The sequence below is a fragment of the Erpetoichthys calabaricus genome, chromosome 4 (genome assembly GCF_900747795.2).
Source record: "Erpetoichthys calabaricus chromosome 4, fErpCal1.3, whole genome shotgun sequence".
In the NCBI taxonomy this organism is placed as follows: domain Eukaryota; kingdom Metazoa; phylum Chordata; class Cladistia; order Polypteriformes; family Polypteridae; genus Erpetoichthys; species Erpetoichthys calabaricus.
The window spans coordinates 216,278,570-216,300,502 of NC_041397.2; the positions used below are offsets into that span (position 1 = coordinate 216,278,570).

General features: G+C 37.4%; 1 protein-coding gene across 1 annotated transcript in view; it reads right to left on the minus strand.

Annotated features, from left to right (window-relative positions):
- The window catches only part of zmp:0000001236 (mastermind-like protein 2), a 347,942-nt gene that overhangs the window by 92,705 nt on the left and 233,304 nt on the right, over window positions 1–21,933 (minus strand). Inside the window, exon 2 of the mRNA XM_028800295.2 lies at window positions 1,433–2,791. Within this exon, the coding sequence (XP_028656128.1) occupies window positions 1,433–2,791 (1,359 nt within the window). The remainder of the gene's footprint in view (window positions 1–1,432; window positions 2,792–21,933) is intronic.

The window sequence follows — 21,933 nt, forward strand, 5'->3', positions numbered from 1 at the left end:
ACATATTGCTCTGCTGAAAATATATTGTATTGAACACTTTATGTTCTAAATAATCTGCAGTTTGCCTATTATTAGGTAATCTTTGTTTTATTTTACACATTACACCTCAGCTAGTTTGTACTGTATACACTGGCTTCCTGACTGATGTCAGATCATCTTCAAAACTCTGTTGTTAACTTATAAACTCGTTTGTTGTAACACTCCAGAATACTTGCTTACCCAGATTACACTTTTAAACCTGTTAAACCGAAAACATCTTCCAAAGCCAGACTTTTATATGAATCCAAAGTCCGGTTATGTAAATCATGCCAATCTGATTCACTCGTGGCTCCCAGTCTCTGTCTGTCCTGACATTCATATCCTGAGAGAACACCCACTTGTTCTCTCTACAATCTCACATTTAAAAATTTTAATGTTTGCTCCTATTTAGAAGACTCTTCTAGGTTAAATGTTCCAGGAATTTACTGGAATGTATCTGTTTACGCATAGGAAATCCTGTTGTTTCAATAGGTTCCAACATGAAACTCTCACCTTAGGTAAGGAGATACAGTGTCTGAAAGGTGTAACTGTGATTTTTGTCTATTTATTAATTTAAATGATTATCAAACACGCTGTACTTGAATTACAAAGGTGATTTTGAGATATTAACAGTTCTAACTGTGGATGAGAATATGAAAAATACAGCAAAGACATATACAAAGCAGCAATAATTAGATGATATAAGCTTTCCTTATTGCAGAGGCTTTCCAATTTCCCAACATGTTTCAAACATCTGATTACACAAAACAAATAAACAATCAGGGTGGTCATCTAATTGGTTGACTCTCATGAACACCAGTGTGTGAAAACACTGATGCTTCACATGTAAATTTTCTGTTACACAAATTCCTTTTTTTATTAATTACAAGATTGAAAAATTACTTGGTAAATTACTGGGATAGCCTAAATGTGTGAAAGAGAGTGCTATCACTGCCTTGCTGTAAAATATTATCAGGATCTACCCAGAGTTCATCAGTTTATCTGCTTCTGTTTATTTGTATACTGTGGCAATGCTTGATCTCTGTATCTCCTTTTGTTACTTAATGTTGTTTCATTTAAGACTACTGGTAATTAAATTGTCCACATACGTAGACTCAGAACAGTCCTTTTGTTTTTGGTGTTAAGTTCTGTCAGGTATGCTTCAATTGTCATTCTGGTGTCTTCCAGTAGTGTATTTCTTTCATTTAATGTATTTTAACATTTTTATTGTAATACTCAATGTATGTATTTCATACTGTAGTGCAGCTTTGCTACCCTTGATAATCTTCTTGTGATGAAGCATGCTGTTAAAAGTACCGTAAAAAATAAAAAATGACTGATTGACTGATGGCAAACTATACTTCAAGTATATACAATGTAAAAATTATACATTTATTAGCTTAAGAAGTCCTACCTGTCTTTGTTGACCCATTTTATAAAGAAGTGCTGGTGGCTGAAGGTTTATTTGCATCTTCTCTGGCAAGCCTTTGGGTTGCAAAGCCAAGTTGACATTTGGGAGATGAGGCATAGTGTGATTTTGGAAAGGAGCTGGATGGTGTGATTGGTTCTGAACAGAAGCTTGTGGCGGCTGCTGCTGCTGTTGCTGTGGTGTATAGGGCAAAACATTTGACTTGCCCTGTGAGCCCACCATCATTGACATTGATTGATTGCCAAGCTTTGGTCCAAAATGAGGCAAAGGCTTTATATTGAGGACTTTTGTGTCCATGGAGCTTGCATTGGTGTTTGCTTTGAAGAGGCAGTTGTTCACCTCTCTGGAATGGCTGTTGCTCACTGATGTCATTATAGAGTTCTGTGGGCTAATTCTCTGAGAGCAAAGGGAAGCAGGACTTGGATTTTTCTCTTGTCTGAAGGATCCAGGAGAAGAACGTATTGACAGAGTTGATGGCCAGCTAGTTGCAACTGTTGCAGCTTGATTCTGTTGCTGAGGTTGCTGCTGTTGCCGATGATGTAGCATGGCAGTTGGCTGTTGGCTTGCTGCTATCTGTTTTAGATGCTCAGAGTGTGAGACCTCTGGCCAGTTGTTTACAGACCTAGTTGGACCTGAAGGTCCCTGTGAAACCTGGTTATGATTCTGAGGAACAGACAGTACAGGAGATGGGGAAATTGGTTTCTTTGTCATAGAGAAAGTAGGCCCTGAAGATGATGGTCTTAGTTGTGGCACCATGACAGATGCCTGACTCAAACTTGGTGTGTACTCAGTTTTAATGACCATTTTCTCTAGTGGTGGTGAAGGCTTAGATAATGAAGCCTGGGTTTGCCTGCTAATATCAGAGTTGAAGGGCTCATCTTGTTTGATAGTGGTATTCAGCATTTTCTCAAACTCTAAATCACTCATTGTTGGAACAGTTTTTGTGAGCTCATCAAACAAATCTTGAAGATCTGGATCAATTTCAGACCCAGGTTCATCCTTGAAGTCAAAAGTCATTATGTGGTCCGAGGAAGCCTGGACACAAGAATGGACTTCTCCTGGCTCCTTTTTCATCTCTTTTAAAGTAAGGCTAAACATGTCACCTACACAAGACGGTGGCAGCATTCGTTCATCTTTTCTGAGTATGGCATGGCCCATTGTTCCACCACCTGACATTGTCTGGGATTCTCCATTATTGAAGGTACATCCACCATGACCAAGAGGAATGCTCTCATCTACTCGCACCCTCTTAAAATTAGGTACAAAGCTGGCATCTGAAATTCCATTAGGTTTTGAATTATATCCTGGTGGTGGATTCCCTTCAAGTTTTCTCCTCAATAAACCCTGGAAGTGTAAAGAGAAAAGAAAAAAATTAGAAGAGATAGCATATTGAAATGTTTATGATGACTTTATCAATTCTCAATCTCACATCTTACCGAACACAAGGCCAATAAACCAAAACTGAATTTTTACTTTCACAAAAGGCAGTCTTAAAATATTATCGCGCATCTGAGAAAAGTTTGCCTTTGTCTGTTGATAACTGAGTGGAAATATAATACTCCAGGACTCAGACCCAAAACAGAATGTAGATACATAAAAAATTAGTTTCATTTAGTTTCATCAGTTCTGACTTGGACATAACTTGTCCAAATTTACACTAGACAGTATGGCTACTTTATTAACCTTTTTGTTTCCAGCAGCATCAAGAATAAAAAACAGAAACCCTCATAATCAACATAACACTCGTGAGCCAACCCCTTTAAAATTTGTCTTGGGATAAATGTTTTGTTTTCTTGTATTAATGCACACATACTGTAAGTGCGCTGTAGAGTATGTTGTAATATAGTGAAAAACTTATAGACAGGTGCAACATGTAGAACAAGAGGAGCATTACTAAATTTTAGTATTTTGTGTTCCATGCTCAATTAAAGGATTATATGAGGAGCAGCTACAGGCCTCGGTGATGTAGGCTTAGTGCACCTGATCTGTAATCACCATGCACAGAATCAGGTAAATGTAAGACATCTACTCGTACTTCATAAGAGAAAGAGTCATGAAAAACAGAGAGCGGAGAGGTACAATGGAAGAGGGAATGTGGAAGCTGCCTCTTCAGTTAGGGAAATAGTCCTGGCATCTAATTTAAGTGTGACACATAAAGGACAGAATGGGCACATTTTGTCTGTGTAATGTGTTTTCACTTGACATTAGAGCTGTAATTGCAGCATCATGAGGCGTGCAGGGACTTTTGGTGTCAGATTTCATGGACTGAGTGTTCCTGTGTTGGCAGAGTGGGGGTGACCTGCCATGGACACTACCTTTCATCCATCCATCCATTATCCAACCTGCTATATCCTAACTACAGGGTCACGGGGGTCTGCCAGAGCCAAACCCAGTCAACACAGGGTGCAAGGCAGGAAACAAACCCTGGGCAGGGCACCAGCCCACCGCAGACTACCTTTCACTTTTGGCAATTGAATTAGCAGGACATGGACTGTAAAAGGGATTTTGAAAAATTGATTTAAGCGCATTATAGTTTTGCTAGTTTAACTTTATCTGTATTTTTTAGTAATATTAAATGTATTTAGTTTGTTAGAACTTCAATTCCATCCATCCATCCATTTGCTAACCCGCTGAATCCGAACACAGGGTCACGGGGGTCTGCTGGAGCCAATCCCAGCCAACACAGGGCACAAGGCAGGAAACAATCCTGGGCAGGGTGACAACCCACCGCAGGACACACACAAACACACCCACACACCAAGCACACACTAGGGCCAATTTAGAATCGCCAATCCACCTAACCTGCATGTCTTTGGACTGTGGGAGGAAACCGGAGCGCCCGGAGGAAACCCACGCAGACACGGGGAGAACATGCAAACTCCGCACAGGGAGGACCCGGGAAGCGAACCCAGGTCCCCAGATCTCCCAACTGCGAGGCAGCAGCGCTACCCACTGCGCCACCGTGCCGCCCCAGAACTTCAATTAAACTTTGTAAATAGTATGACTATAAGGTCAAATCCAGTGTTTTACCTTTAGCATGTCTTAAACATCCTGTGCTCCAGATATCTAAATGTGCAGCCATGTGTATCGTGGTGTAATGTACACATAAAGCAATGTGAGTTATGCTCATAATTCCAAACAATACAAATAAAGTATTATGCACTAAAATATAACCATTTACATTCTTCTTACAATTCTTGTAGCAGGAGAATATTTGAACCCTTTGTTAAATACTGTAGTTCAGAGTTTTACTACTGACCTAATATTTTTTCATTCCACACCATTTAACATTTGTACAATGAAACTATTAATATAAAATCACGTACTCTCGCCTGTCAAGAATTTGTAGAGCTGAATCATTATAAAGATCTATTCTTGCAGTGTTAGATTTACAAAACTGTCTGGCCATCCATTAGATATCTCAATTCAGGCTTGAGTGAATGTCAATAGGAGGCCATGAATGTGCCCTTGAGTCTACCCTGATAGCACTGGACACAAGACAGCAGCCAGCCATCTGCTGAGCACACCCAACTACTCATACTCAGTCATCTACGGCCAATTTAGCTCTATAAATGAACTTAAACATTTATTTGGGATGTTGGAGAAAAAGATATGTGATCAAGAGAAGAACATACAAACTCCACACAGGCAGTAACTTGGCCACAATTCCAACTGTTATAAATTTACATAACAATTAAATTGTTAAACACAACTAAAGTGTTAAATAGCAGCTAATGATAAAATGGTATATTTGTATAGTAGAGAGAATACTTTCAAATGTCATTAAAATTTTCTTTAACAGATCAGTAAACAGCATGTACATTATTTCAATATATACCATGACTGTGCACTTTTTGTTATTTCAGGTTGACAATGAATCATTATACCCTGTTTTGTTAACACTTTACAGTAGGGGCTACCAACCATTAGTCTGTTACTGAACTATACCAGACCTAAACATAGACATTGTTGGACTTATTAAGACTTATAAACACCAATGACAACACTTTAGAACAGAAGTCACCTACATGTACTGCTCTAATAATTCTTAAGGCTTTATTTGCATTACATAGTAATAAGTGATGAATAGGTAGGTACACTACAGAAATCCCTCCAAGCCCATATTCTAAAGTACTAAGTGATTTCTAATACACTCATCATGTCAGCCTAGAGTGCCAGGATTTTTTTTTATTGTTGGTAAAACCAAGAATTGTTGACGTCCTAAAACTTTTCTTACTCATTAAAACTGCAGCTCACTCAAACTATTCCTTTGTTCTTCCCACAGGTATTTCCTGATGAAGGCTGGTGCCAAATTTAACTTCTTTCCCTCTCCACATGTTTTTCTTGTTCATATTACTGTACATTTTTCACAAAGACATCCCACAGAGAAGAAATGCAATACACGGCTCCTTTTATGCTTTTTGTTAATTATCCGCATTTCTAAAGAAGCGGTACAATACCCCACACATCACAATATCAACATCTTTCTCAATGTGGAAGAGTAAAATATCATCGATACACTTATATACTTCTATAATAAATACAGGCTACAGCCCTCTATGGCCCTAAATTGGATTAAGTGGGTTTGAGAATGTTATATTATTTTCAGAAAATTACATATTTGATTTGGTAAGAGTGTGTGTCCGAGGGCAATGTTAAAAAAAAAAAAACTGGAAATCATCTCATATGATGACAGACACCCATTACATGAAGAAACTGACTTCAGTAAATCAGGGAGGATACTCACTTTAAAGTCCCACACAAATCGCTCTCGAAATTCCTTTCTTCCCAGTGCCGTATGTTTTTTTAATAAGGAATATTGGAGATAATAAAAAATTTCCAGAAGCGTAGAGCTTTTAGTATGTATCATATAACCATGTTCAGTGAAAAGTACTTTTAAAGTGCTAGAAGTAGTACACAGATAAAGTGTTTTTCAAATGACGTAAACATAGAATTTCTCTTAAGTTTTAATCTGTTCCGTCTCTGTGTGTTTTATTTCATTTCTGTTTGTTATTTGAATGCAACTGAGAAGACAAATTTCATGTTTTCTGTATAAATGTGACTAAATAAAAACCATGAACCTACAACATACCAAAAATTAAGCAATTTTAAATAGCTGGTGTAACAAATCTACTACACAAAACATTCTAAAGCAGCTCTACACATCATATTAATTTACTTTAAGCATTATATCATTAAATGACCCAGATATTTACAGGTTGGCCCAGCTCAGAATAAACATAATTTTAAGTTTAAAAGACAAACTACAAAAGAGGAGATTTTATATTATAAACCATAAATGTGCTTCACATTTCACATCAATGTGTCCATGAGGCAGACTAGCTGACATGATTTTTGGGGCACAATGAAGGAATGTACACAGACTACAAATAAGAGCTAGTCCTGAATATGAATATGGCTACCATTTACTAATTCAGTTTACATGTTCTCCCTGTGTCTGCATGAATTCTTCCTCCGAGTACGCTGGTTTTATTCTGTAGTTGTGAATGCAAGACGTGTGGGTGACTCTACATTGGCCTGGTGAAGGACTGTGGCCTGCCCACAGCTGCTTTCTGCCTTTTATTCAAAGATTCCAGGATAGACAGGCACTGTGCTGCTTCTCTGTGAGCCTGCAGACAGAGGATACGGCTGGTTTGAGAATGAACAAATGGATGGGTTTATAATATTGATTAGACAGTGTAATATATCATACTTTTTTGAAATTGAAACTAAATGAGAAGTTGGAATATAAAATAGCAGCAAAGTCACTCAGTTATGACACATCACTTGATGATATTGAATTTTAAAAGTACACGAAATATACAAATTTATGTTGTATTTTGGTAAAATATTTTAATAGTATACAGTATACAGGACAGAGAAAATAATAAAATAATATGCTCTCTGTCCTCCCTGGAAGATATCTCCAGTGCCCAATGATTCCACAGATCCAGGAAAATCATTACTGACCCTTCCCATCCTGGTCACTCATTGTTCATGCTGCTGCCCTCCGGCAGGCGAGACAAGAGCATTAAAAGTAGAATTAAAAAATCTGCAGAATGTTTTTATCTTTGGACCACCTGAATTAAAAAAAATGTAAAACTCTAAAAAAATGTAGAACTGTTATAATTTTTATTTCCATTATGTATGTTGATTACTTTAGTGGATAATAATTTCCGCCCCTTATTTAGTTATGCATGGTGTATTATTTCCTTGTCATTGTTTGTTGTACTTGCACTGTTTATAGATGTACAGTAGCTTTCACAATTTCTTGTACTGTTACTTTCTAGTTCTAATATAATCTCATAAAACAGTTTATGGTGTAATGGGAACTTCTTATGTTTTATAATGCTTCTATTTTTTGTGTTTTAGCACTGGCATTTGTGTATGATAGTAAAACATGTAATATCTTTGGCTAGATTCTATTAGAATTCATGTCCTGTTTTTGGTTAGCCATTATTTAGGTAGGTTATTAATTCATTTACTGGTTGCTTAAGTGGTTGACTGATTTATTAATAGATTGATAAACAGAGATTCATTCATTTATTAAGTCATTTTATTCATACATATCATATTTTAAATTTTAGGAAGGCCAGTTGAATCTCTAAAGTATAAGGGAGAATCTTTTATTTTAATACTACACAAATTTTCCGAGTCAACTCTTTTTTATCACTGGTTATAAAACACATGTGTCTATCTTAAACACTGAAAACAACTGTTGTTTTAAATTATAGGAACAGAGACCCACCAGTGCCCGAGTAGAGTAGCAATCAGCCACCCTGTCCGAGGAGAGCTACAGTACACTGGCCTAACAGATTTAGTGAGTGAGTAATCCAGCTTCAGTCTTCCACGCTTACTCTCTAACAGCTTTGCATACGTCCGGATAGTAATCTTGAATTTTTCTTTTTAGAGTAATTAGTCTACCTCTCTAAATTTCCTTGGACATTGCCTAAGGACTGTGAATGTTATGTTGTACATGCCATTTCTCTGTAGGTTTGATGTCATGACTATGACTGGGCGACTCAAGTTCATTGTACATGCATAATTAGCTCTGTACTCTCCATCATTGTTCAGCTGAACTAATAAATGTTTTTTTTTTCTTTTTAAGCTGGTACTTAACCACACCCTAACACAAAATACAATGAAACAACCTACAAGCTTCTCTTTCCTGAAAAATAGTCCAGAGTGTCTGTCCAGCTGATTTATGTGACATGTTGCACTTTTCCATGCATTTATTCCTGACTTCAAGGTCTACCTAGCAATGCTAAAACCAAATCTAACAGCACATATACTTTTAGTGCTGGGTCATTCAAATTCTGGATGAATTGTGGAAGATTAAATCATTATTGTAACTCTGAAGTGACCCACAGTGAGTAAAGTGTGAGTGCCTGGACATGAACTGGCAATTGTGTCTGCGAATCATTTCTGTCTTGTGCGCTGTGTTGTAATCTACAAAAGCAGAGTCAGAAAGTGAAAGGATGGATGAATCTTTATTGGGGCTGTGCAAATGCATTTAGTATGAGTGTTGGGTCAATTCAGTAATTTAGGCTTTAAAACTTTTGTTTTGTCATAAGAATCTTTTCTTTTCAAATGACACCTTATCACTTTACGATGTTCTTTAATGAATGGTTTATTTTTTAGCACTTTCTTTATACTTTCTATTGAGTGAAAGCCCACCTTTGTTACACAGCAAGTCATCCTGTGTCTTACAGGCATTGTGTAACTTGTGTTCAACTGTGACTTTTTAATTTTGAGAAGAGGCTCTGTTTTCTATAGTGTCATCGTGTAGCACACAAAGAGAACGCCGAGCACAGGATGACTTTAAATTACATTGCTTTGTGTATTACAATACTCCCAGAAATCAGAGTCTCATTAATTAGTCACATACACCTGATCTTAACATAATTAGAAAGCCACGTTGGAGACGCATCAGATGGCACGGAATACAATGGTAACCTAAAACTCCCTGTAGCTAATATTAAGTATCTAGTTTCCTTTTTGTCTTAGATAAGCTTTATAAATTGTCTTGGACACATCTTTAGAAAAAAGATGCAGGATTTTGACAAGCTGGTTCTTTTATTTGTTTTAAGCAGAATTACCTGTTATACGTTATGGTCAAGGCTGTTTAAATCATTTTCTTATTACTTAACAGTTAGTTCAAAGCAAAGCAGCAAGGATCTTAGGGTTCCGGTTAATGTTAGGGCCAATATTTAAATTCTCCTTTTTTGCATATTTAGTAAAAATGTTTTAGCTCACTTTATCTTCTGGAACATATTAATGCCTCAATTAGCACTAGTTCTTTCTTTTGTGTGGACCCACCAGTTTTGCAGTTTTAAAATTAGTATAAATTATTTTGTTATGGAAAGGTGCTTTATAAAATAAAAGTTGATGGATCTCACACAGGTATAAATTAAAGAAATTCAGTGCAATGTATTAGAAAACCTTAAGAACCAAATCTAGCACAAGATTAATCTTAACCACTTTGGAAAACACAGCGCATTTTAAAAATGAACCTCACCAAATCAAAGTCCTAGTCCAGCCTATGTTTTGAGTCCTGCCAGGCCCATCCAACTTGCATAGCTAAGATAGAGTTGACTCTCCTGACTCTCTTTTTTGTTTTCGTTGGAGTCTGTCTTGAGCTACCTGCCCAAAAGTCCTTGAAGAGGGCTAATAGCAATGGTGACACACCTAGGTTTTAAAGAGCATCGCAGAATCAGTCTGTTCAGCCACAACCAACGAGCACAACCATCCAACTAAACTACTGCCTTTGTGAATTGGGGAATGGCGTGATGCAAGAAACAAACTAATCCTTGAGATTCTGGCATCTTCTTACAACTGGCCTAATCTGAAGAAACAAACGAAATTCCCACAGCACATAGTTGAGGATACGTTGAGATCTGACATCATCCTGGTCTTGGCATCACAAAAACCTGTGAGCTGATGGTGTCATGGGTAGAGTGTTAGGAGAAGTCTCATGATAAGAAAGTAGACAGATGTGAATCACTGATCTGAGACTGTCAGAGGCAAAGCTGAAAGGCAAAGTGCCTGCCCAGAGTGGTGGCCTACTAGGGATTTGCTAAAAGATCTTCTTACAAAGCATTTAGTGAATTTGTCATCCCTGGTGAAGAGTCATTCAGAATATCACAATGGCAGCAGAGAACACCAAATCCATGGGATCTGCAGAACATGCTATTTGAACAACTACAGCTTGGTCACCTGGGCTATGGTGTCTAATAAGGTTGAAAATGGGAGATGAAAACAGATAACCTCAGGTCACATCATTATTGACTTTGAACATGAGGCATATTCCTCAAATAAGAAAATGAAGCCCGTTTGATTCACCCAATGAACAGGCAGTGCTTCAGTGTGTGCGAGGAGAACACTGAAAACGTCCCTTCAGTGGATTGATAGCAAGCCAGTTACTGTAGGTGCTTCTTCTTTGTTATTACACAGCATTTATCAGTAACAGCTGGGAAATACATTTTTTTTAATTTCCAGAAAACTTTTAAGTTTTACGAAACCTCAGCATAATAGAAAAATATCAATATTACTGTTGCATTTGTTACAAATTTTATTAGAATCCCTGTATGTACCCACAGGAGCTAATATGTAAACACAGTGTTATTAATCTCATTCATTCAAATTATGAAACCACTTTGTTCAGCTGAGGAGACAAACACCAGATAAGGCAGATCACACTTACACGCACATCTGCTCATACAGAGACCACCAACCTACCCTCACTAGGGCAGGACACTTCAGCTCCACAGAAAGTGTGAATTCAGTTCTGGACTCTTCATTTAGATATTCCAAATTTAGTTCTCCTTTTTATCTAGTAATATAAACCAATGAGATGTTTGTGCAGCCTAATGTTCTTATTAAAGCGCCTTCATCCTTAGACCTTAGAAATGTGCAATCCCCATCCTAATCTGTAAACCTTAATAGTCACCATCCATCTTTTTTATACCAAACCCACTTTACCTTAATCAGAAAGAGCCTGTCCTGCCAACCCTGGAAAGGGTGGCAGTCTAGTGCGGTCAACTTAAAGCACAATTTCTGAATTAGACCTTTATTCCTTCAGTTTCTGAATGATCTCTCTTTGCCAGTTTCATTGGTTTTCAAAACATCTGCTGACATACCACAGACCCTGAACAAGATCTCATGTCAATTTTGATGTTGTATTTTTCATGAGCATCACCAATCAAGTTCCCGATATGGCAGTACAGTAAAGCAGAAATAATAGGAGTCATGTCTTATTGTCTATCTATAGTACTTGGATGGACCACTTTGTACCCACAAACTATGCCAGGGGTAGGCAACGTCGGTCCTGGAGTGCCACAGTATGTGCAGGTTTTTGTTCCAACCCAGCTCCTTAACGAGAACTCAATTATTGCTGATGAAGCACATATTGCTTAAGTGACATTTTAATGCTTCATTTTAGTGGTCTCGCTTGTTAAGGTTCTCCAACCTTAATTGCTTATTTCAATCTTAAACTGCTGCATTCAGTGTTTTAATTGCTCCTTATTAGCAATAAGATGTAGAACAGGGGTAGGCAATGTCGGTCCTGGTGAGCCGCAGTGGCTACAGGTTTTCATTCAACCCAATTGCTTAATTAGAAACCAATCATTGCCAATCTCAGACCTTATTTAATTTTATGGCTTGTTAGTCTGTGCAATGTAAGGCTTTTATATCGTAGATTTTTTTCCTTTCCAAGGATATCATCCAAATGATTTGAAGCCTAAAACAGACCATTTTCAGTCTGTCACATTTTTCTATTAAGTGTTTTATTAAATCAAACCGTGCATGATGAACACACACAGATGTAATTGGAAAAAAGCTAGCTGGAGAACTGCTGGCTGCTTTGTCTTTTACATCTTATTGCTAATAAGGAGCAATTAAAACACTGAATGCAGCAGTTTAAGATTGAAATAAGCAATTAAGGTTGGAGAACCTTAACAAGCGAGACCACTAAAATGAAGCATTAAAATGTCACTTAAGCAATATGTGCTTCATCAGCAATAATTGAGTTCTCGTTAAGGAACTGGGTTGGAACAAAAACCTGCACATACTGTGGCACTCCAGGACCGACGTTGCCTACCCCTGAACTATGCCATTTTGTTAAATTGAGGGAACAATGGCCAACTGCTCCATTTAAATGTGGTCACGTTAGAATCACAACACATTCACCCTGAATGTTTCCTTACTTTCCACTACAGATTTTCACAGTCCTCTCCCTTTCATTTTTCACAGAACTGTCTGAAAGGAGTTCGTTTTGTGCTCTTACATGCTCAGCAGGTAGCCTTGTAATTGTTCAGTCCTCTGCTGGCTCATTCACAGCGGGAAACACAGTTGCCGTGCAGCAATATTCTAACTGTTGCTGAGGCTGAAATAATTTGGAAAATTATAGAAGCAGGAACTAGATCTCAGGGTAAATAGTAATAATCTAGAAAACTTGAAATATGAGACAGTTTCTTGTTTATTCAATGTAATTCTTTCCTTTTTTGTGTTTTCTCATTTTTACATAACAAATGGACTTGATCAGTAGAGGAAATGCTTTAGCATAAATAAAATAGGGAACATTGCCTGCAGCATTAATATATTTCCTAAACATAAAAAACAACACCTGCTAATGTATCATATGACTTTAACTTATATTAATGGATAGTTTTGGATAGTTTAATTAATTAATCTATTCTAATTGTAGTGCTTACTGTATTTATTCTCAAGTGCTACGCTTCTACACTCTAAATACTGGCAAAATCACAAAAGGGAAGACTGAGCTGCTCACAAACATCTGTTTCCCCAAAGAATGGTTTAAATTTTCAATAAAAGAAAACAACTGTACTGTATATGCAAACAAGGCTGAACACAACAGAAATAATGAGTTTAGCTGACATGCTAGGATGGCAAGCTAGCGTGTTATTTAGAGACATCTCTATTATAATTTCACTTGTCATATACTGGTAGGTTAAAGGTTCCTAGAACTATGAAAGGTTCTGGACCAAAGACACGTAATTTGGCATTCCCCACTCTGATGAAATGTCCTGCCAATCAAAATCCATCGTCTATACTTACTTTTGTGTATCTTCTTCTCTTGTAATCCACTGGTAAGGCAGCAAAGGAGGGTGCTCAGAGTGCAACTCCCTATGCTTGTGGAGCACGAAAAAGATGAGTGGGCAGCAGGCTGTCAGTGCTCAGACCTTTTATGTAAAGCTAGCTTTTTTAAATGTGGTTTGTATTTTTATAGTGTGAGCAATGGTCAAAAGCCCGGCACTCAGTGTTCTTTATCACTGCAGCCCCACAGAGGAAGACATAACCGGGGAGAAGAAACATAATGCTGCCACTTACAAAGCTACGACATAGAAAAGTTTTTTTGGTATTTGGATCATAGGCTATTTTTTACATTTTAAAAGCCAGCTCTACAGTCATGTCAAATTGAATATCATTCTTGAACAGGTTGATTGGAGAGTTACTTGCGACTGGACATAAAAGCGAATTATAGTGCCTTTCAGTGCTACTAGCCTTTAGTAACCAAAAAGATACTTAGCTTCTTTTTTTATAGTCATTTTGCCTTTTTTAAAGTAATGCATTCTGGATGAATATTCTTATTCATATGCCACCGTTTCTTTTATGTTATAAACAAGTTTGGATCTCACTATTGTGCTATTGTAACATTTTATGTTATCAATCCTAAGGCAGTTTTTCTGGCGTCTTCTCAGTGCAGCAAGTAATCCTTGTTTCTGAAGTTATACAAAACTGTTATTAACCCCCTTCCTATATGATAGACAGGCAACCAAACAACATCTTTTATTAATTGGTAATAACCAACCATTAGGCACCAACACATTGAGAAAATCTATTCTCAAGCAAGAAGGACCCCCCACTTAAAACATCTTTATACACAATTGAATCCATTATATATCACACACAGCACTTTGTGATGATACCTGGTACTTGAAAGGTTTTATACAGCATAAAGAAAGGGCAAAGAGAAGATTGCAACAATGCTCAAACACTGCCATAGATAGATAGATAGATAGATAGATAGATAGATAGATAGATAGATAGATAGATAGATAGATAGATAGATAGATAGATAGATAGATAGATAGATACTTTATTAATCCCAAGGGGAAATTCACAATTGTCTTTATGTAGAATAAATTAAAAGCAATGGAATAAATCTTTAATACTTTATATTTAGTACTGTAACTTACATATTTAAGGCAAAAGAAATAAGTCACATTACATCTACAGGTGACAAGATTTTATATTATTATTATTATTATATATTTACTCGTTGCTTTTATCCAAGGTGACTGACAAGACCAGGATGTGTTACATGTGTTTACACATATTATTTAGAAATAAAGCACAGGATCAAAAGCAACAACTGAACTGGCAACCTTGGGCTTTTCCGCTACCTTGTCTTCCCGCCAGCCTCAATCATCTTTTTAAGATACCATGCACATACTAGACATTCTAGTTGACAGTACTCAATTACTATACTGTATACAATTGACTAATAGACAAACTGTAAATTAAAGAGTGCAATATTTTCATCAATTAAAATAAATAGAAATATAAACTGGAGGCCTAACTGTGTGAAAATGAGTGTCAAGCCTTCCACTTCAAGTTTGCACTCAAAAGCAGGAACCTGCAAGGTTTTTTCTTTTCTGGGAAAGACAGGATTTTTACAAAATAAATCAGAATATAAATGAAATAATCAGATGTTCATTAAAATATTCTTCTTCTCTTGGGGTAAGAGAAAACCAGTGTGTCCTGGTGATTAATATACTGTATATTCCATCTACTGAATCACCTTACTTAACTTTTAGGGGTCCAGCAATGCCAAGCAGCACTGGGTGTGGGGTGAAAGCACCTCTCCGTCCAAGGCAAACTCACTTACATGGAGCCATTTTCAAATCACCAATTAACTTTGCACACATCTCCTATGGACTTGGAATGGAAAAACAGAGCACTCAGGGAGCCACAAGGAGAACCAACAAGCTGCACAGAGCCAGCAATTCAGCATAGGATTCAAACCCAGGACTCTAGAGTTGCAAGTGTCTGCTTTGCCACCCTTCAGCTATTTGGGCACTGTTTTGGAAGCTTTTATAATATAGCTTGTCATGGGAGTACTAGACAAAAAGACGCACATGGTTGCCAGGTGAAATCCCACCTTTGAGTTGCAGCTTATTCCTGAGCAACTTAACTGGCCTGTGCTTTAATTGTGCTGTGAAAGTGTAGGTAAACAATTGTACTTTGTCCTGGTTTTGGAAAAGTTTCAAATAAAAATGCAATAATATAAACTAATTTATTTTTTTTCAAGGCTGGTAAGTATTAGGTTGACAACAACTAGCTATTGGTCTCCTTGATCAGAACAAAACCCTAATCAGCCGAACAATCATATCATAAACAAGAATTAAATAGGCAATATAGAGGTTCAAGCTTTGCAGAAGATGGTCTGCATTTTATGGAAGACAACTGCTCCTTTACCATTGGGCTATTTGGGCTCATTTAAATTGTGCAGCTGATGCTGAATTAACAGTTTTAAATGAGTCAGGAATCAGTGACATGCTATAGACGGAAATGTCCAGAGTTTGTCAAGCATTATGGGAGCCCAGGTTGTTTGAGTTTCTCAGTGACTCGTTGATGGGGAGAGGGCGGTATGGAGGGTCTTGTGGGAACCTCCCATTATGCTTTGCACAAACATGAGGCATTTTCAATGTTCTTCTCACGGAGACAACATCAAAAAAGAATAAAGGTAATGAACTGACACATTCTGTTTCTTACTGTTAAATTTTTTTTTTTTGCTAGGCATTGGTAGGATGGAATGGGGCAGAAGATGACACTGACAAAAAAATGAAAGGGTACAGCAAATTGAAAAGTTAAAGCTTTAGAGTAAAAGGAAAACAAAAAACATCAATCTATAAAAACGCAGCAAAAAAAAAAAGCAACCTTGTAGTCCGACGGGCATGTCAGTGATGGATATGAGACTCTGCTGATAATTACATGAGACTGCAGCGTCTAACAAATCTGCAAATTCAGCTTTTTCTTAATACACATAAAACTACAATTCTCATACATTGCACATGTTGAGTAAACTGTGCTATTTTATTTATTGGTTGGATTTATATCAAAAAAATCTGTTGTGACACGACTGGCTGTCATCCAGAGCATCGTTTGACCTGACTCCAATGCTACAATTCATTTTCTTGTCTATCCGGCATCTGCTTGAATTTACTTCACCCTAATCGTTATGCTTCTCTCCTGCTTGCTGCGCTCGATGATGACAATGGGAGCTGTCTCATCCTGTGAAAGTTCAGGCTGTCAGGAGGAGGGGGGCACTCTAAGCCATGATGCTAAGCAATGTGGAAATGGCTCCTAGTGAACCTAGGAAATAATATGTTAAAAAGACTTCTGGAAGCATCTGCCAAACCTGAAGCTAAAGTCTTTAACAGCCATGGTTACAGCAGCCAGCCAGAAAATCACACACAAACAAGAAAAAATTAAAAAGGGGTCAGCGTATTTCTGATGAAGGAGTTGCCAGCTCCTGATGCATACCTTAAAATTTGATTAAGCTGATAGAAATAGGACTTTCCTGACAATTTCCATTTGTCCATTTTATGAATCTGTTTACCCAGTCGAGTGTTGTGGGAAGCCATAGCCTATTCTGGGATCATTGAGCAAAAGCAGGAAACAATGCTCGACTTATTTAGTGAATTACCATTGCCTAGTCTATTGGTAATCCAAACTCTAGCACTTAATACAGATACCGTACTTAATGGACAGACCAGCAAAACTATATAGTCTTCCATTATTTATCAAATAAAATATGTTTACTTATTACAAGTAGAAGCAAAAATTTCCTTGAATAAAAACAAGTGAACTTTTCATTTAGTAATCAGGAGTATGTCTATTAGCAGCTACAACAGCAATCAAAAGATACTTATATAGTTACTAATCAGTCTTACATATCAGCTCAGAAGAATTTTTTCCCTCGTTTCAGCTGCTCCACATTTGTTATCAGCCACAACATTCCTACTGCACTTTGACTCAGCCATCCGAAAACTTTGCATTTCTTTCTCTTTTACATTCTTTGGATGATTTGTTGAAATTTTGTCAGGCTGGAGGACCCATTTTATCCTCAAATTCAATGTGTGGTTGGAGAAATTCATGTTGTCCAAAATATATTAGTATCACTCTGTTCATGGCAATAAAAACCACCATCATGGTTGAGGAGAATAAGGCTAATTTGATGGTGGGCAGGGAGAGTCTTTCACCACATTCATTTTCTCTTTACTGCATGCAACAAGATCAATTTTAAACACATCATTCTAGAGACTGTTCTTCTAAACATTGCACGATAATCCAGATAGCCTTTTGCAGCAGTGGCTTATTTTAAAAGTTGTTGATTTCTCCTTGCAACCTTTCAGTGAATGCTGGTGCTACTATTTTGAATCTCATAACCTTTCATGGGTCAAAGCTGCATTAAAACACCTAGAGATACTTCAGTGTCCTTTGGGTATTTTTTTGGCATTTCTTGTTGATCTATCATTTTAAATTATGTCCACATCTAGGTGGAGTCCTTGTGGTCTTTGATTTGTATGCATTATAGACAGATTCCAAAATGTTTTGCAATTTACAACAGTCAATAGGTCTATCAGCCAGAATGAAAGTGCTACATGTTCAGAAGGGCCAGAAAATTCCTGTGATAGCCTGATATTTAACTAGAATTCTGATATGGTAGGTGACAGACCCCCTCTCTACACTGAATTGACACAAAGTGGGCACGGTTGAGCACGACAAGTCTGCCTTTTGTGCTCCCAGGCCTAATTTAACCTCTGTTCATAATTTTCATGTCAGTATGGTTAAGGCTCATCTATAATTGTTTCTCAAAGCAGATGCTATTATTATTTTTTAATGACCTTGGACAAAAAAAATGTTCTGCATGCACTTATTTGTACACTGCATTAACCGTGAATGATTTTCTTGCTAGCTCTAAAAAGATAAAAATTGTATTATGTGTAAAACCATGTACACTCTTTTACAGTATGTTTAGATCATGATGTCTTTTTAAAATATTTTGCCAAAGTCCACTGATGAATGAAACATAATTTCTAGGTGTATTATCTTTATACAGCATGTACTCATTAGTATATTAGAACTCTTGACATTTTAAAGGGTATAACAAGGCTCTACCATTTTACGTCTCAAAAATTCAGTCAATATTTACATTATTTATCACTGTTCATTGTAAACATGATCACAGACTGCTTTGTATAAACATAATTACAATAAAATAACAGAGGAACGGAGTGTAGACTGTAAAGTCAGATATGGAAAGAAAATAATGTGCTCTTTCAGTCTGAAATTCAAAACTGGGCCGAAGACCAAACTCTTCTCTACTGCATTCCTAAAACTAACATTTTATCTCAAATGTGCACCACTTCATTACTTCTTTTATCTTCTTTTTGCCTTCCTTCATGATGTACTGCTTTGCGGCTTTGACTTTGCTGTAATGGCTCATTGTATACTGTAATGTAAACTGTTATTTCTCACAACTATGAAAGTCTCTCTCTCTATTTTTCTATACATATACTGTATGTTTTACTCCCAATGTCCCACACTAAATGCTTACACTCTTTAAGTTCATTTTGCAATTTCTTCACAATATACATTCATTATTTATTGATTGATTGTATTATTTGTTCTACGAGTCTGTATTATTGTGTTTATGTTTCTACTGCTACTTGTATCTACATTTCTCTTTGGGATTAATAAAGCGTATCTAATTTAATATAATGTAATTTAACATACTGTATATACCGTACATATTTTCTATTCAAGGACATGGATAGGCTGGCATTCCGGCTGGTGGTACCTTTCCCACTCAAGAAGCCAACAGAAAGGAAGGACATTGAGAGGCTGCTTCACAAGGCCAGGTGCTGTCTGTATTGCAGTGCCCCAGAAATCCACAGGGCTGCATGGAAGTTTTAGTTTTGATAGGCAGCCCTGCTGGGGTCCCCCAGAGCTGCTAAACAATGCTGCCTTGTCATACTGAAGTTTCAGTTGTCCCCAAAGTGTTTCATGGTAGCAATCCTGATGTGGCACAACTATTCCCAGGGTCAGGGTTGAAAAGGCACAATCAAATGGCAAAAGGAGAAAAAATGTTTGGTAATTTTGGTAGAAAATATTGTTTGTGGAGAAATGCCAGTGTGTGTATGTGTTTAAGAAAATATATATGTTTGAGGTGTTATCCATTTTGGTACAGGTACTGAGGTCTGAAAGCTGGTATTGATGAACACTAATATATATCGATAAATACAGTGTACACACACACACACACATAGAATATACACAAGTTTTCAATACTCTGGAATCACCCAGAAATTTGTATGTTGTTGATAGAAAATTATACTTTTTAATATCAAGGTGCCATTAAATTAATTTAAAAATATAGCCAAGATGTTACTAATGTTGCAAATGGTTATTACTGCTTGAAATATCTTATTTATAGTTTATTATTCACATATGACTGCAAGATCCTATTTTCATCAGCCATTACTCCAGTGTCCCAATGATAAACTCTCTTTGCTTCACCAAGCTTGGGACCCCAATCCTTCCTCTGTTTCCTGTACATCTTTTCAATACTGTATTATATGGTATATACTTTGTATACTTTTGTATATATATCACATACATAGTGGGCTTTTTTGTTTTGTCAAGATGCCTTGTAGACGACAGATGACACATAAGAGAAACAATGACTGATAATTTGAGGTTGCAAGGAGTAGAGAGGAAAGAGAGGAGAGAAGTTGAGAGAGAGCAACATCTCCTTTTGAAAATGAAGACCATGGAAATATGTGTTTCAAATTTTAGAACAAAACAGAAGACATAGCTAGGAAAATGGTATTTTATTTTAACACTGATTGAGCCACATTTACTAGTGCAGTACAGATACATTATTACTCCATAAACACATTCTGGAGCATTTGGAAGACTTGTAGAGAATAAACTGTGACCAATGTGATTGATTTTTGATATTGGGTTTAGTTTTTTCTGTTAAAATGCCCCCTAGACTTAAATATGCAATCCTTCACCAATACAAGCTTTCCTTGGTATTGGCTTGAGCCATTACTTCACTTTCATTCTGCTTATCCTGGTGAGAGCAGCAGGGAAACCTCGATCTGATCAAAACTTGCTACCCTACCTCTAGCATTCTTCTAGCCTCTCTGGGGAATTCTCAGCTGCTCCTGGGCCAGCTGAAAAATGTAATCCCTTTAGCACCTTGTGGGTCTTTTGCCAGTGGGCCATGCTTAGTACATCCCTCAATGAAAGGTAATCCTAACCATCTGCTCTGACCACCTTAACCATCTCCTTTTGATCTAGGGGACCTCTTCAAGGTTATTCTGAAAGTTGTTCCTCATGTCCTAACACTACCCATGTGGAGGGCTTTGTTCTGCCACAGCTATTGCTGTTGAGGTTTTTGGCCTGCTGATACCTCTCAGTAGAGGCATTCCTGCACATAAGATTTCTTATTTGAAAAGACTGACAGTTTCCCTTATTGCAGGTATCCACCAATGACTTCTAGGTTTGCCACCAGGACAGGCACCAACAAACATTTTTGCACAGCATCTTGAAGGCGACTGTATTACTGTGGTCCATTCCGAATCTGTTTTACCAATCTCTCCTGAGATACAGCAGAAGCTCTTTGGGAGAAAGAAGTGGAGCTGATTCTGTTTAGAGGCATTCACTAGTTATTCCAGAAAACCCTCACTACCTGTTTGGATATTCCAAGTCTGTTAAGAGGGTGCCCCTTCCATGTGAGCCACCTTCCTGCCAAATGGTGATTAGTTTACTGCTCAGAACCTCTCTATACCCAAGTATCCAAAACATACCCCATTACCCTGCATGACCCAACTCTAAAGTTAATCATTGATCACATAAGCAACTTTGTGTATAAAATAATTATTTGTTATAGACAATCCAGAATTAGCACAGAAATCCAGTAACACTTCACTTCTCTAATTCAGATTAGGCAGCACTTTCCTTCCAAACACACTTTCCCAAGTATCACGTCTGTACCTATTTTTGCATTAAAGTCTCCCAGTAGAGCTACAGAGTGTGTAGTTGATACCCTTTACAGCACTCAATCCAAACGTCTCAAAAATAGGACAACACTCAGAGTTGTTTGGTACTACACTCTAATTAAGGGTCAGAGTTACCACACTGCAAAACTTGAAGTCACATGGAGGCAAACCCTCTTGTCGATTAGAACAACTTCCAGGTGTGCAGCACCCAACCCAGAGCCTGAAGTTATTCCCATTTTGCTGATATCAATCAAGGGCCCAGATCAACATCACTGGCAGCATCTGCGCTGTGAAGAGACTAAAGTATTATCATTTTTTTTTACAAATGGAGACAGGTCCTTACTTTAGTTTTTAACGTTGAGTGCAAAGAAGCCAGGTGGACAGACACGG